This window comes from Dreissena polymorpha, chromosome 11 (genome assembly GCF_020536995.1).
Source record: "Dreissena polymorpha isolate Duluth1 chromosome 11, UMN_Dpol_1.0, whole genome shotgun sequence".
NCBI classification, from domain to species: Eukaryota; Metazoa; Mollusca; class Bivalvia; order Myida; family Dreissenidae; genus Dreissena; species Dreissena polymorpha.
The window spans coordinates 39,080,071-39,093,867 of NC_068365.1; the positions used below are offsets into that span (position 1 = coordinate 39,080,071).

At 37.4% G+C, this 13,797-nt stretch overlaps 1 protein-coding gene across 2 annotated transcripts in view; it reads left to right on the forward strand.

Moving 5' to 3' along the window:
• LOC127851794 (trafficking protein particle complex subunit 10-like) overlaps nt 1-12,053 on the forward strand; it is a 49,276-nt gene extending 37,223 nt beyond the window's left edge. For both annotated transcript variants that reach the window (XM_052385667.1, XM_052385668.1), the window contains 9 exons: nt 8-528; nt 1,654-1,786; nt 2,512-2,747; nt 3,583-3,683; nt 4,182-4,308; nt 6,628-6,792; nt 8,313-8,496; nt 8,869-8,988; nt 10,582-12,053. In XM_052385667.1, coding sequence (XP_052241627.1) covers nt 8-528; nt 1,654-1,786; nt 2,512-2,747; nt 3,583-3,683; nt 4,182-4,308; nt 6,628-6,792; nt 8,313-8,496; nt 8,869-8,988; nt 10,582-10,748 — 1,754 coding nt within the window. In that variant the 3' untranslated portion in view covers nt 10,749-12,053. The remainder of the gene's footprint in view (nt 1-7; nt 529-1,653; nt 1,787-2,511; nt 2,748-3,582; nt 3,684-4,181; nt 4,309-6,627; nt 6,793-8,312; nt 8,497-8,868; nt 8,989-10,581) is intronic.
• Nucleotides 12,054-13,797: the final 1,744 nt, after the last annotated feature.

A 13,797-nucleotide genomic window follows, 5' to 3' on the forward strand; every position in this document is an offset into this window, starting at 1 on the left:
GTTTAAGCTGGAACCATGCTATTGAAAGCATCGCCACTGTTGAAGATAGATGTTTCAAGGATCAGCCAATCAAAAGTAGGAGTTGATGAGGCTTTTCAGATCACTGTTACCATTGACAACCAGGGGCCATGTGACTTGACATGTGACTCAATATGGCTGACATTGGTTGAAAGTGTGTCTGAATTCTCAGACAGAAGAATTCACAAACTGAAATCACCTGTGATCAGACAAGCCAGTAACTCCAGCTTAGACAATAGACATGTGATGAACCTTACTAACGTCAACCTAAACAAGCAAACCCCAACAGAGATCAGTTTACGTGCTCTGTTTGAAGGAACGCTGGAGGAGCCAGTGTTGGCAGGGATATCATGTATGAACTCACATGAGTTGTTGAAGCGAAATGACAGCTCTGGTGGGATCTTGAAGCCCACAGACGACACAGTCAAGAAAGATGTCACATCACAGCAGGCTGCAGTCACTGGGGTTGTGCTGAAACAGGGGGAAAACACTGTGACCTTGAACTTTGAGGTAAGTATGTTAATAAGCTTTTTATAAACCATGAAAAGTAGCATATATTAATGTGTAAAAAGACCATAATTTGCTATTGAATATTTGTAAGAATATTTTTAATCTCAGAAACAAAATAACTCTTTTTATGTCCCTGGATCGAAAGATCAGGGGCATATTGTTTTTGGCCGGTCTGTCTATCATTCATTCATTGGTTAAAGTTTTGCAATAACTTTTGCATTATTGAAGATAGCATTTTGATATTTGGCATGCATGTGTATTTTATGGAGCTGCACATTTTGAGTGGTGAAAGGTCAAGGTCATCTTCAAGGTCAAATATATGGCTTCAATGCGGCGCAATAAGGGGCATTGTGTTTCTGACAAACACATCTCTTGTTGTATTGACAATTCTAGAGAGGCAGAATGGGAAGCAAACAAAAACAGGCAACAACAACATTCTTTTGTAGCGTTGACATTTTGCACCAAGGATTATAGATGGAAACACTTAACAACACATGCCTTGTTTTAAAGGCCTAGTTTGAAAGGTCCTTTTTGATAGGCCCAGTTTTATAGGCCAAGTTTTAAAGGCCCAGTTTGATAGGCCTTGTTTGATAGGCCTTGTTTAATAGGCCCAGTTTGAAAGGCCCTTTTTAAAGGCCAAGTTTGATAGGCCCAGTTTGAAAGGTCTTGTTTGATAAGCCCAGTTTAATTGGCCCAGTTTGATAGGCCCAGTTTGAAAGGTCTTGTTTGATAAGCCCAGTTTAATTGGCCCAGTTTAATTGGCCCAGTTTGATAGGCCCAGTTTGAAAGGCCCAGTTTGATAGGCCTAGTTTGATAGGCCCAGTTTGATTTTTGTAAAGGTCTTGTTTGATAGGCACATTTTGATAGGCCCAGTTTGAAAAGTTTTGTTTGATAGGCCCAGTTTGAAAAATCTTAATTGAAAGGCCTTGTTTGATAGGCCTGGTTTGATAGGCCCAATTTTAAAGACCTTGTTTGATAGGCCAAGTTTTAAAGGCCCAGTTTGATGGACCCAGTTTGATAGGCCTTGTTTGAAAGGCCCAGTTTGCTAGGCCCAATTTGAAAGGACTTATTTAAAAGGCCTTATTTCATAGGCCGGATTTGATGATGGTTTGTTGTATGTTTCAGGGGGTGCTGGCTGGCTGCTACAGCCCGGGTCAGGTTGGGGTTAAGGTCGGTCTGCTGGAGTTCCTCAAGGACACAAACTCTGGCCTCAGTGTCATGGTGACCTGCGATGAGACCCGCTGTGAAATAATACCAGGTCTGTTGAAATCACCACATAATGGAATTAATGTTTGCTCTTTAAGGTCAAGGAATCAGACTGAAGTCACCTGGTGCAGGTTACATTGTGCTTTGGCTATATGGACTGCATTCTGGGAAAACTGGGCTTAATGCACGATTTCTCAGGGGGATGCTCATATGACAATCAGAATCAATGGGCCAGGTCTGTCACATTTAAATGGAACTGCAGTGTACATGCCTTTTTATTTAATGCTTTTTGGTGGTTTATAGAGAAATATCAGTGAATTAAAGCTGATAATTTCACTGTTTCAAACAATGAAAATTATCAGTGAGAATTATCGAAAATTTTCATTGTTTCTGTGAAATGACGTCATTTTTTGTGACGAAATAACGTCATTATCCCAGCAAAATTCTTTAGTTAAACTCTTGAACAATATATATAAACTGTGAAAAATACATTTAATAAAAAAAAAAAATTGTTGGATTCGGTGGATTATCGATTTGAATTCACTTGTGATCAAAGAAAATACATATTTTCTATGATCACTCGTGAATTAAAAGCAATAATCCACCGGATCCAACAAATATCCTCTATATATTTTGTTAATACAGTTTTAATATATTTATATTTTTGTGCATGTGTTCAGGATACTGATGACTGTAAATATTAAAGAAATTTTAAATGAATGTTTAGAATCTAGACCTGTGTACCAGTACTTTAAAAAATGTATTTTCTTCGTACAGAAACTCTCGTGGCTGGTATAGGTCAGGAGGTGACAGTGTGTATTTACTCTGGCAATGTGGCCATTGACCCCAACAGCAAGGTGAAGGTCACAGGCTCTGAGAACCTCTCTATAACAACCAGCTCCCATGACAACACTGTACTGTTAGGTGGGGTTGCTAGGGGAGGACAAGCTGAGTGGAAAATGCGAGTGTTCCATCAGCCGATGGTGACAGGTGGTCTTAAAGTGGATGATAAGGTAAGTAATGTTGGTTCAATGCTTTAAAGCAAATGCAGTCTGTTAGTCAGTCATCTTTATGTACTGCAAGGAATGAAGGACTTTATATCCCCAAGTAAAGATGGGTATACTTGATTCACCATGGATGTATGTTCATAGAAATAAAGTTTTTCTGGAGGAGTTATATGAAGTTGTGCATGTGAATGTTTTATGTTTTACATTAAAACTTACAAGAATTATGCACCTTTTTCATCTTGGAATTTATGTAAAATAATTATTGTTACTCTGAACTTAATAAGCAAAAATATATTTCTCTGAAACTACGAAGTCCAGTTATTTTAATCTTACAGTAAGTTATTAAAATATATATTGGCATTCTTCTTACTTTCCTATAATTATGACCCTGGGGTCAAAACTGGCCACGCTATGAGTCAAATATTGAACATAGACTTGTGTAGGAAAAAAAACCTTATATTACAATAATTTTCCTTGAAACCACAAGGCATACATGTTTGATGTTTGGTGCGTAACATTTTATTGTGGTTCTCTACAAACTTTGTTCAAATATTGTCTATAGGGTCAAATCATGCCAAGCCCCAGGATCTCATTTTAATGTTACGACTTGCATGTCACTTTGGGGTCATTGATCACTTCTCTGACATACTCTAGTCTAAACAGGTAGCATACATGCATGGTCATGGTCATGAAACAGATGTCTGAAAGGACATGACTTGTATTGATTTATAAGGCTTCAGTTGCAATATAACCTGTATAGATCTCTTAACATTGAAATGTAATATGTTGAAATGTATGTTGATTGTCATGTAATGATTATAGAATTTTGTGTGTATTTCAGATTGTTTTTGACTGTTCCTGGTTGCCACGGCCGCTTATAATGACCTTGACCTTTGTCAACCCTTTCAAGGTCACACACAGACTGTATACTGCCCGGGACATGTAAGAAACATAGTGTGCTTGAATTTGATTGATAGAGTAGTTTAGTTGAAAGAACATGCACTCAGCTTTATTTAGTTTAACACGTAAGGCAAACAATTAACTTGACTTGGATTCAATTAATATCATCAGAGATCAAAATTAGAATTGTTAGAAAATTCCCTCATAAAATAATATTGTTGTTGCAAGATAATAGACTGTAAGCTAGTTCAGGATATTGCATTTTGTTAGTAACAGTTATATATCTGTCCCAAATAAACTATTCTGTAATATGATCCGCAAGTCTGTAAAAACCAGGCTTTATGCATGCACCTAAAGTCATATCTCATGATAAGCCATTGCAGTCTGCACAGGGCAATCCGAGACAACACTTTCTGCCAAAACTGGATTTTTGCTAAATAAGAGACAACCTTTAAAGGAAAAATACCATAAGTACTTTATGTGCATGCATCACCCAGTTTTCCCTGAGCAAGAATCATGTTGTTGGATGTCTGATTTCAGGAAGTACATCCAGGTGACAGTTCATGCTCAGGGAGGTGGACAGTTCCAGCTGTCCGACTGGTCGCTTGTGGCAACCAATGGCAATGACCTTGAACTTGTGTGTCTCAATAAACCTCTGGTCCCCATGGTATGTACTGCAATGACCTTGAACTTGTGTGTCTCAATAAACCTCTGGTCCCCATGGTATGTACTGCAATGACCTTGAACTTGTGTGTATCAATAAACCTCTGGTCCCCATGGTATGTATTGCAATGACCTTGAACTTGTGTGTATCAATAAACCTCTGGTCCCCATGGTATGTATTGCAATGACCTTGAACTTGTGTGTCTCAATAAACCTCTGGTTCCCATGGTATGTACTGCAATGCCCTTGAACTTGTGTGTCTCAATAAACCTCTGGTCCCCATGGTATGTACTGCAATGACCTTGAACATGTGTGTATCAATAAACATCTGGTCCCCATGGTATGTACTACAATGACCTTGAACTTGTGTGACTCAATACACCTCTGGTCCCCATGGTATGTACTGCAATGACATTGAACATGTGTGTATCAATAAACCTCTGGTTCCCATGGGATGTACTGCAATGACCTTGAACTTGTGTGTATCAATAAACCTCTGGTCCCCATGGGATGTACTGCAATGACATTGAACTTGTGTGTATCAATAAACCTCTGGTCCCCATGGGATGTACTGCAATGACCTTGAACTTGTGTGTATCAATAAACCTCTGGTCCCCATGGGATGTACGGCAATGACCTTGAACTTGTGTGTATCAATAAACCTCTGGTCCCCATGGGATGTACGGCAATGACCTTGAACGTGTGTGTATCAATAAACCTCTGGTCTCCATGGTATGTACTGCAATGTCCTTGAACTTGTGTTACCAAATAAACCTCTGGTCCCTATGGTATGCACTGCAATGACCTTGAACGTGTGTGTCTCAATAAACCTCTGGTTCCCATGGTATGTATTGCAATGTCCTTGAACTTGTGTTTCTAAATAAACCTCTGGTTCCCATGGTATGTACTGCAATGACCTTGAACTTGTGTGTCTCTATTTTTATGCCCCCCTTCGAAGAAGAGGGGGTATATTGTTTTGCACATGTTGGTCCGTCGGTCGGTAGGTCGGTCGGTCAGTCCGTCCACCAGATGGTTTCCCGATGATAACTCAAGAATGCTTAGGCCTAGGATCATGAAACTTCATAGGTACATTGATCATGACTGGCAGATGACCCCTATTGATTTTCAGGTCACTTGGTCAAAGGTCAAGGTCACAGTGACTCGAAATAGTAAAATGGTTTCCGGATGATAACTCAAGAATGCTTACGCCTAGGATCATGAGACTTCATAGGTACATTGATCATGACTGGCAGATGAACCCTATTGATTTTCAGGTCAATAGGTCAAAGGTCAAGGTCTCAGTGACTCGAAATAGTAAAATGGTTTCCGGATGATAACTCAAGAATGCTGACGCCTAGGATCATGAAACGTCATAGGTACATTGATCATGACTGACAGATGACCCCTATTAATTTTCAGGTCACTAGGTCAAAGGTCAAGATCACAGTGACTCGAAACAGTAAAATGGTTTCCTGATGATAACTCAAGAATAATTAGTCCTAGGATCATGAAACTTCATAGGTACATTGATCATGACTGGCAGATGGCCCCTATTGATTTTCAGGTCACTAGGTCAAAGGTCAAGGTCACATTGACAAAAGACGTATTCACACAATGGCTGCCACTACAACTGACAGCCCATATGGGGGGCATGAATGTTTTACAAACAGTCCTTGTTTTCAACTATTAACTTTTTTTTAAACTATTTTTTTAACCAAAAGTATATTTAACCAGGTTTTCCGAAGGAAAAAACTGGTAATTAGATTGGCGAATTGGCGGGCGGGCGGTTGGGCAGGCTGGCGGGACAAGTTTGTCCGGGCCATAACTTTGTCGTTCATTGTGAGATTTTAAAATCATTTGGCACATTTGTTTACCATCATTAGACAGTGTGTCGCGCGAAAGAATTAGGTCGATATCTCCAAGGTCAAGGTCACACTTTGAGTTCAAAGGTCAAAAATGGCCATAAATAAGCTTGTTCGGGCCATAACTATGTCATTTATTGTGATATTTTAAAATCATGTGGCACATTTGTTCACCATCATTGGACGGTGTGTCGCAGGAAAGAATTACATCAATATCTCCAATGTCAAGGTCGCCACAACTAAAAAAAGGGGTTAATTATAAACAATCAGTTCAGTTTGAGTTGTCTCCCTTTATCAGACTTTTTTTTTCAATTTGAAAACCTGGTTTTGTGACAATTTTGTCCCTTGTTTAATTTTGTTTTAATCACATTCAAAATGGTACAAAGAAACATATTGTCAACTTGGTGGTATCATCTGTAGTACTTCTGTTTTTCAATACATGTTACAATATTTTTTTTCAGAAGATCGTCTCCATGCAGAGTTGTTCCTTTGTGTGGCAGCTGAAGTGTAACACCCCTGAGTTGCCTCCCCTAGATCTCACCTTCACCTCGGCCTACATGAGTCCCCTAGAGGTGCCTGCAGAGGAGAGGCAACTACGCTACAGCTTCAAAATGGCTGACTTTCAGGTCTGTATTTATAGAAAGTTAGCTTACCAATTAATTAATTAATTAAACCATTGTATACATAAATTGCTGAACTTTGTTGCAAAATCTACAAGTTGCCAGGATTTCACAAATTCCCTTTAGATATTTGAAGTTCTACATGCAGTCGAAACCCGATGGCTTGAACTCTTTGGGACCAACAGCTTAAGTTTGAGCCAACAGGATTTTGAGTAAACCAATTTCTCATACACTTATGTTTACTATAAACATGAATCATCAATAGATTACATCTCCAGTTGAAGAGTATTCATACTGCGAAAACTCTGAACTAGTTTCTGCTTTTGAATTTATGAGAACCAAATATTTCAAAACAGACATACATACAATCAAACAAATATTCAATGTTTATTGTATCAGAATGTTTTTATGTAAGTAGCTTCACAGGTACACATATATATACACATTGCTGAAATATTAAACAGCTCTGCATGTATTTATTTATTCACTTGTGTTTTTTTTTTAAAGAATGACATGATGTCAGTCGGTGTTGTTTTCATGATTTATAGTATAGATATAATGATTTCTATTCCATCAAGTTGTAAATATACATATTATGATGCAGCTGTTCCAGCCATACTAATTGTGCATCTACGAAAAAACGCCAGATTTTATACAAAATGATTTTTTTTATTCAAATCAATTAACATTCTAGTCGATGACATTCACAATTATGGCCTACCTTTAATCAAGCGATCCTAATCGATTAACAGCTTCATGGACCCAACGCTAGTTTGAGCCAAACAAACAAAAGAATGTGTGAAAGCTGTAACCAGGACTGTGAAAACAGTTCAAGCATCCCAATGATATTACTCTTGTGAATTTGAGCCATCAGACAGTAATGTATATGAATATATAACAATTAAAAATGTGTGCTTCGAGGAGAGTTCCAGCCATCTGGAAATTTGAGCCAACCAAGTTCGAGCCTTCGGGTTTTAACTGTATATATATGTTTTAAACATAATTACTTTGTGATCCTGTATACTTGATAAAAAGTAAACAGGTGTGTACAAAAATATGGTAAGGAATAAAACATACTCACTGTTGACTGTATACAAAGTGGGCCGGGCCTTTCATTCAAGTTCTAAGTCAAGATCACAATTTAATGTCAAGTAAGTGAGCTTCCATTTTTCAGTCGGATAATTCAATCACCCACATAGCCTGTTTGACATTGTGTTTTTTGCATTGGCACTTTAATAGAAACACATAGCTACAGATAAGTTGTTTGTACAGACAACCTTATCATATTAACTAGAAAGTCCATTTTGAGATACTAGTAATTGTATTATTTGAGTAATATGTAAGAATGTAGAAAATGTTTGCTTTGATGGCCTGCTATTGAGAAAATAATGAGTTGAACCCATTATTAGTATCAAAACACTTAATTAAAAAATATGCCCAGTCCCATAGTCATTACCAAATAAATTTAAACATAAATATTTATTATGATGTAGATATAAACCATGTGCCTGCCTGTATTATTGCAGACGCTGTTGACAGTGAAGGCAGATATCTGCCCCTCTGGTGACAACAAGGTGTGCAAAACAGGTGTGGTGTCCTCCTTCAAGCTCCATGTGACCCAGATGTCAGCCGTCAAGCCTCTGGCTGATCAGGAGATCATGTACAGACTTGAGGGGGGCCCAAATTGGAAGGTGCATGGAAAATCATCAGGTAGAGGCAGGGGTATATTGTTGTGGAAAAGTCAAGTAGTAAGAGAGTAATGAAAGCAAAGTGGATGGTACATGGCCAGTCATCAAGTATATTGGGGATTTAACTAGAGAGTACATTGAAAGTCATAATAATAAGCGAGCCTATATTTTAAGAAGTTTTCTTAGTAATTAGGTGAGTTATTTTGCTAGTTTCATTATAATGCTTCATTTTTTTAAATCTTTGACATGTTTTTAAATTTTCATTTTGCAAACTGTGAACAGGAGCCGATAAGGCTTGGGAAATATAATCAACGCTTCAGATAATACCTGGCTCTAGGGCATGAAGTAGGTGGCAGCTGCAATGATTACAGGTACTCATTGACTTATATTTCAGGCGTGTTTCATCTGTCAGGAGGGAGCTACTCCCACAGTGTACAAGTTATCCCCCTTACAGCAGGGTTCCTTCCCTTGCCAGCTGTCAGTCTTCTCAAGTACAACCCGCAGATTATGAAAGGTACAATATGATTGAGGATTGATGTGATCTACTAGATGTTACATTCATGAGTGCTAACAAGAACATTTTGATTGATTAAAAACAGCTATACATTTAGTAGGTTTTCGGTACAGAATTAAGTGCTTCTTAAACCTGAGAAATAATACATGCAGCCACTTGTATAAATCTGGATTACTCTTATCCAGTGGATGACTTTTGGTTATCTTCAATTTTAGGATATCTTTTTTGGTTAGCGAATATAAAAATAAATAGATATCCAAACAAGGTGCATGTTTTGGTCAAGTTTTGGATAAAATTTTGCCAAGGTATTTGACTTTGATAATCTTTATGGGAAAGGTTATTTTTGGATTCGGCTAAAGTTGTCCATGTTTATACAATTAGCTACAGGTGGTAAGTTTTGCTAATGTAATTGATGTCACTTGTTGCCAATGAGACTATTGCAGGACAATAGTTCTAGTATGAACTAGCCTATGTCTTGTAGTTACATACGTTCAACAAATGTTTATGTAATGCACCCTGTCATCCTTGAATGCTCATGTTTCAGTCTTAATTTGGATAATGATAACGTACTCTTTCTCAGCTTTCATACATATTTGCAAAAAATACAGTGCAATAATAGCTAGTTTTTGCATTATCCCCTCTTTGTCCCTCCTGGCCTGCATATTGTTTATATTTTGCAAATGTCAAGTTATAAACTAATGCCACCGTGGTGTAATGTATATGGTGTCCGCCAAAAGACCATTCAATCCCCAATGTAGGAGTCTTCTAAAGGTTTCCCCAAAAGACACTAAGTACTGGTTCTAGGCCCAGGGAACAGATACGAGCATTTTAAATAATCAAGCTTAAATTAACAGGTTAAAACTTAACTATTAACTAATGTTTTAAAATTTAATTGAAACACTTAATTGATTAAAGGTGCCTTTTCACAGATTTTGACATGTATTGAAGTTTGTCATTAAATGCTTTATATTGATAAATTTAAATATTGGACCTAAAAATCTCCAGCAAAAAAAAACAAGAATACAATTTAAAAAAGAAAAAAAACTCAACTGGGCTCGAACCACTGACCCCTGGATTCCTGGAGTAAAAGTCTTACATTTTTACCACTTGGCCATCCGTGTTCATGCTATGATGATATGTATGTTTTACTTTATATAAGCAATCCTCGCAGTTTACAAAATATAACGACAAAAACAGAACTTTCCAAATTATTCAAACGTTTTGTGTTGCAACGCTTTATAATTTTCAGGTTTTCAAATCAACAAAAGATGCATATAATGGATATTTTAGAGCATGGTAAATGTTCAGTACTGTTTCCTCACAAATATCATAACTAAAAGGAAAATTTGCGAATCTGAAACAATTTTTTTAAATATTTCTCAATTTACCAAAACATGAAAAGGCCTCTTTAAATCACTTTAATCGCTCATTTTGATATAAAATGTCCAAGCACAAGTCTGGTAATACCTTTCACCATTTGAGCTACGGTATACACCGCTCCATTCCATGTTCCTACAATCTTTGCTTCTATTTTGTAGCATAAATTAAAGGCTAGAATGAACATAGTGTAGTTTTTTTTCTTCTCATAAACAGAAGAAGATGAAAGGTTGTCTAGTACAGATGATGAGAGTTCGGACACTGATAGTCAGCCCTTGATGTCAGAGTTTGGCTGCGGTCAGGTGTACTACAGTGGCCAGGGGAAACAAGTGCATGTTTACCCAGTAGAGGTGACTGGAGAAGTAGAGGTGACCATCATGTGACCATCATGCGATCTTGTACTAAAGTTGTCTTGGAAAACAGATACATGTGTACTCAGTAGATGTGACTATAATATGAACCTCATGTGACCTTGTACTATAATTGCCAGGGGAAACAAGTGCATATGTACCCATAAGAGGTGATTGGGGAAGTAGAGGTGACCATCATGTGACCTTCATGTGACCTTGTACTGTACTTGTCAAGGGAAACAAGTGCACGTTTACCCAGTGGGGTGGAGAAGAAGAGGTGACCATCATGTGACCTTGTACTATAGTTGCTATGGGAATCAACTGCATATGTCACAAGTAGAGGTGACTGGAGAGGTAGTGGTGACCATCACGTGACCTTTTGACCATCTTATGAACTTGTGACCATCATGTGACCTTGTATCATAGTTGCCAGGAGTAACAAGTGCATTTGTCACCAGTAAAGGTGACTGAAGAGGTAGTGGTGACCATCACATGACCTTGTGACCATCTTGTGACCTTCATGTGACCTTTACTATAGTTACTATACTACTATAGTTGCCAGGGAATACAAGTGCACATGTCACCTGTATAGGTGATCATCATGTGGCCATCATGTGACCTTGATCCTGACTGACTGAAGTGGGGGCTTTGATCATTTGTGTAATTACAGGGGATAGAGCAAGGAATGCCATGATTTGTGGCATGACATGGGATTGAGCATGGAATGCCATGATTTGTGGCATCAAAGTGGATGGAACGAAAAAGCCATGATTTGTGTAATTAAAGTGGATGGAACATAGAATCTGGCATCAAATTTGAACTTGGGTTATGGTTTCTTTATTCACAGTTTTATGTGATAGTGGTAGTGATTACATGTGCAATATTGTGGGATAATAACATTTGGGGTACTGGTCCAAACTGGCAAATGTTAATTGAGTAAAAAAAATGAAAATTATTTTGTTATGATATGTGAGATGTATTCAATGCGTTGATTTTATTTGTTTGGACAAATTTAAGAGGAAGCATACAGTTGATAGTTTTTGTGTTTGTGAACATTTGAACAATTAACTAATCTGATGGCAATTGAATACGTTTTTTTTGCTGAAATGGGAAATTAAATATATTTACTAATATTGTACAATGTGTTTCTTGGTATTTGTGTATTCAACTTGTTGACTGGAACGTGAGGGAACTAAGAGATACATGCAGTATTTGAACCATAATCTTGAAAATGGTACAGCAAGACTGTTAGTGTAAATGAAAACGAATTTTCAATTGTGTTGTTATTTATTATGTATTATTAAATTTTGTTGTTAATGAATAAATTATAGATAATTATTTATTGATTTGGAATTGTTATTTTAAGCTGAAGTAACTTTTACCCGTTTATGCCTAGCGTCTAGAAAAAAGGCCTTGGCAAACAACGTAGTCCCAGATGAGACACCGCATAATGTGGCATCTCATCAGGGTCTGCGCTGTTTGCTTAAAAGAATTCCTGTAAGAAATATTCTAAATATAGAAATAAATATACTAGACATCCCTAATTTTGGAAATAAATTGATGCAATTTAGAAGGATGGGAGAGTCCAATAGGCATAAAGGATGTTCTTTTTTTATGTCGGTTGATTCGGAATTCAACTAATAGATGTGTTTATAGAGCTTACTGTGTAAATCAAAACATATTTTGAAAAGAACACACACTACTAAATATGATAATGTCCAGAAGTGGGATTTGATCCGAACTGAAGAACATTGGACCGCTCGGCCCTCAAACTTCAAAGTCCAGCTAATTAATCCCAATGTTACAATGCCAATATAAAAGTGATATTCCAAAAAGTATTTGACTGTCAAATTACACACACTAAGTATTGAAAGCTATACCTGGAGCTTTCGTCCGTGTACTACGGACTTCATCAGCAGAATGAATTCTACTGTTGAGAAACGTTAACACTGCTCATTGTTTGGATGAGCAATGTTAACGTACTGTCTCAGGTGTGTAAGACTTGGAAACAGCCCCAGTCCTTGTTTAGCCCCGGTCTTAGTGCACGGATGTAAATAGCCTCCTTGACCCCTCTCTCAAACCAGGATGGCCCACGGTCCAAAATCCTAACGTTCTCCATTGTGATTGTGTGGTCCGGTTTACAGTCGTGTATTTGCCTTGATACCTCAGATGATGGTGAACTCTGTCTCCTGATTATTATCATGGAAACCACACAGTCAAACTTTCTTCGAAGAATATAAAGTGATATTGATCAAAATCTGTGCAAACTGCCAGATATTCGTTCTTTTTTCATTACTTAAACATGAAAGCTCAAGGTTCGTGACGTGTACCCACAAGTCAGATTTTACTTTTTTCATCAATAATTGTAAATATCAAGTTAAGTGTATAGTTTCCTATTCAAGATTTGCAAAGGAATCGTTCACGATTTCAATTACAATCACTTTTAGCAATGAGAAGTCATATTTTTTACATGAAATTCGAAATAAACACAATTGGTTGATCTAATTAATTCAAAGGGCCCTGGGTCGCTCACTTGAGAGACAAGATGGAAAGAAACAAAGATTAAAACTCTTCAGCAAATATTTCAAATTATTGGTATGACAAGACTGACTTAAAAATAAGGTGTTCCAAAGTATTCACCATGCGCCTATATAGAAAATTATACCCCACCCACCCTGGCGGCCATGTTTTTAATACCCAGATTTTTTAAAAATACATATATAAGAAAAATGCTTCTTACATACATATAGAGAAAACTGCCCCATCCCCTGGCGGCCATGTTTTTCTACTTATCACGACCATTTTCAAACTCATCCGACATATCAATAAAACCAATACCAAGTTTCATGATGATTGGCCAAAAAAATGTGACTTTCAGAATGTTCACAAGCTTTTTTAGTATACAAATATAAAGAAAATGACACCCCCACCCTGGCGGTCATGCTACTAGATGGATCAAAACAATTTTTTAACTCAACCGTCGTATCCAGGAAAAAAAAATTGTTCTGACCAAATGTCATGAAGATTGGGCAAAAAATGTGGCTTCTAGACTGTTCACATGTTTTAACTTAATACATATAGA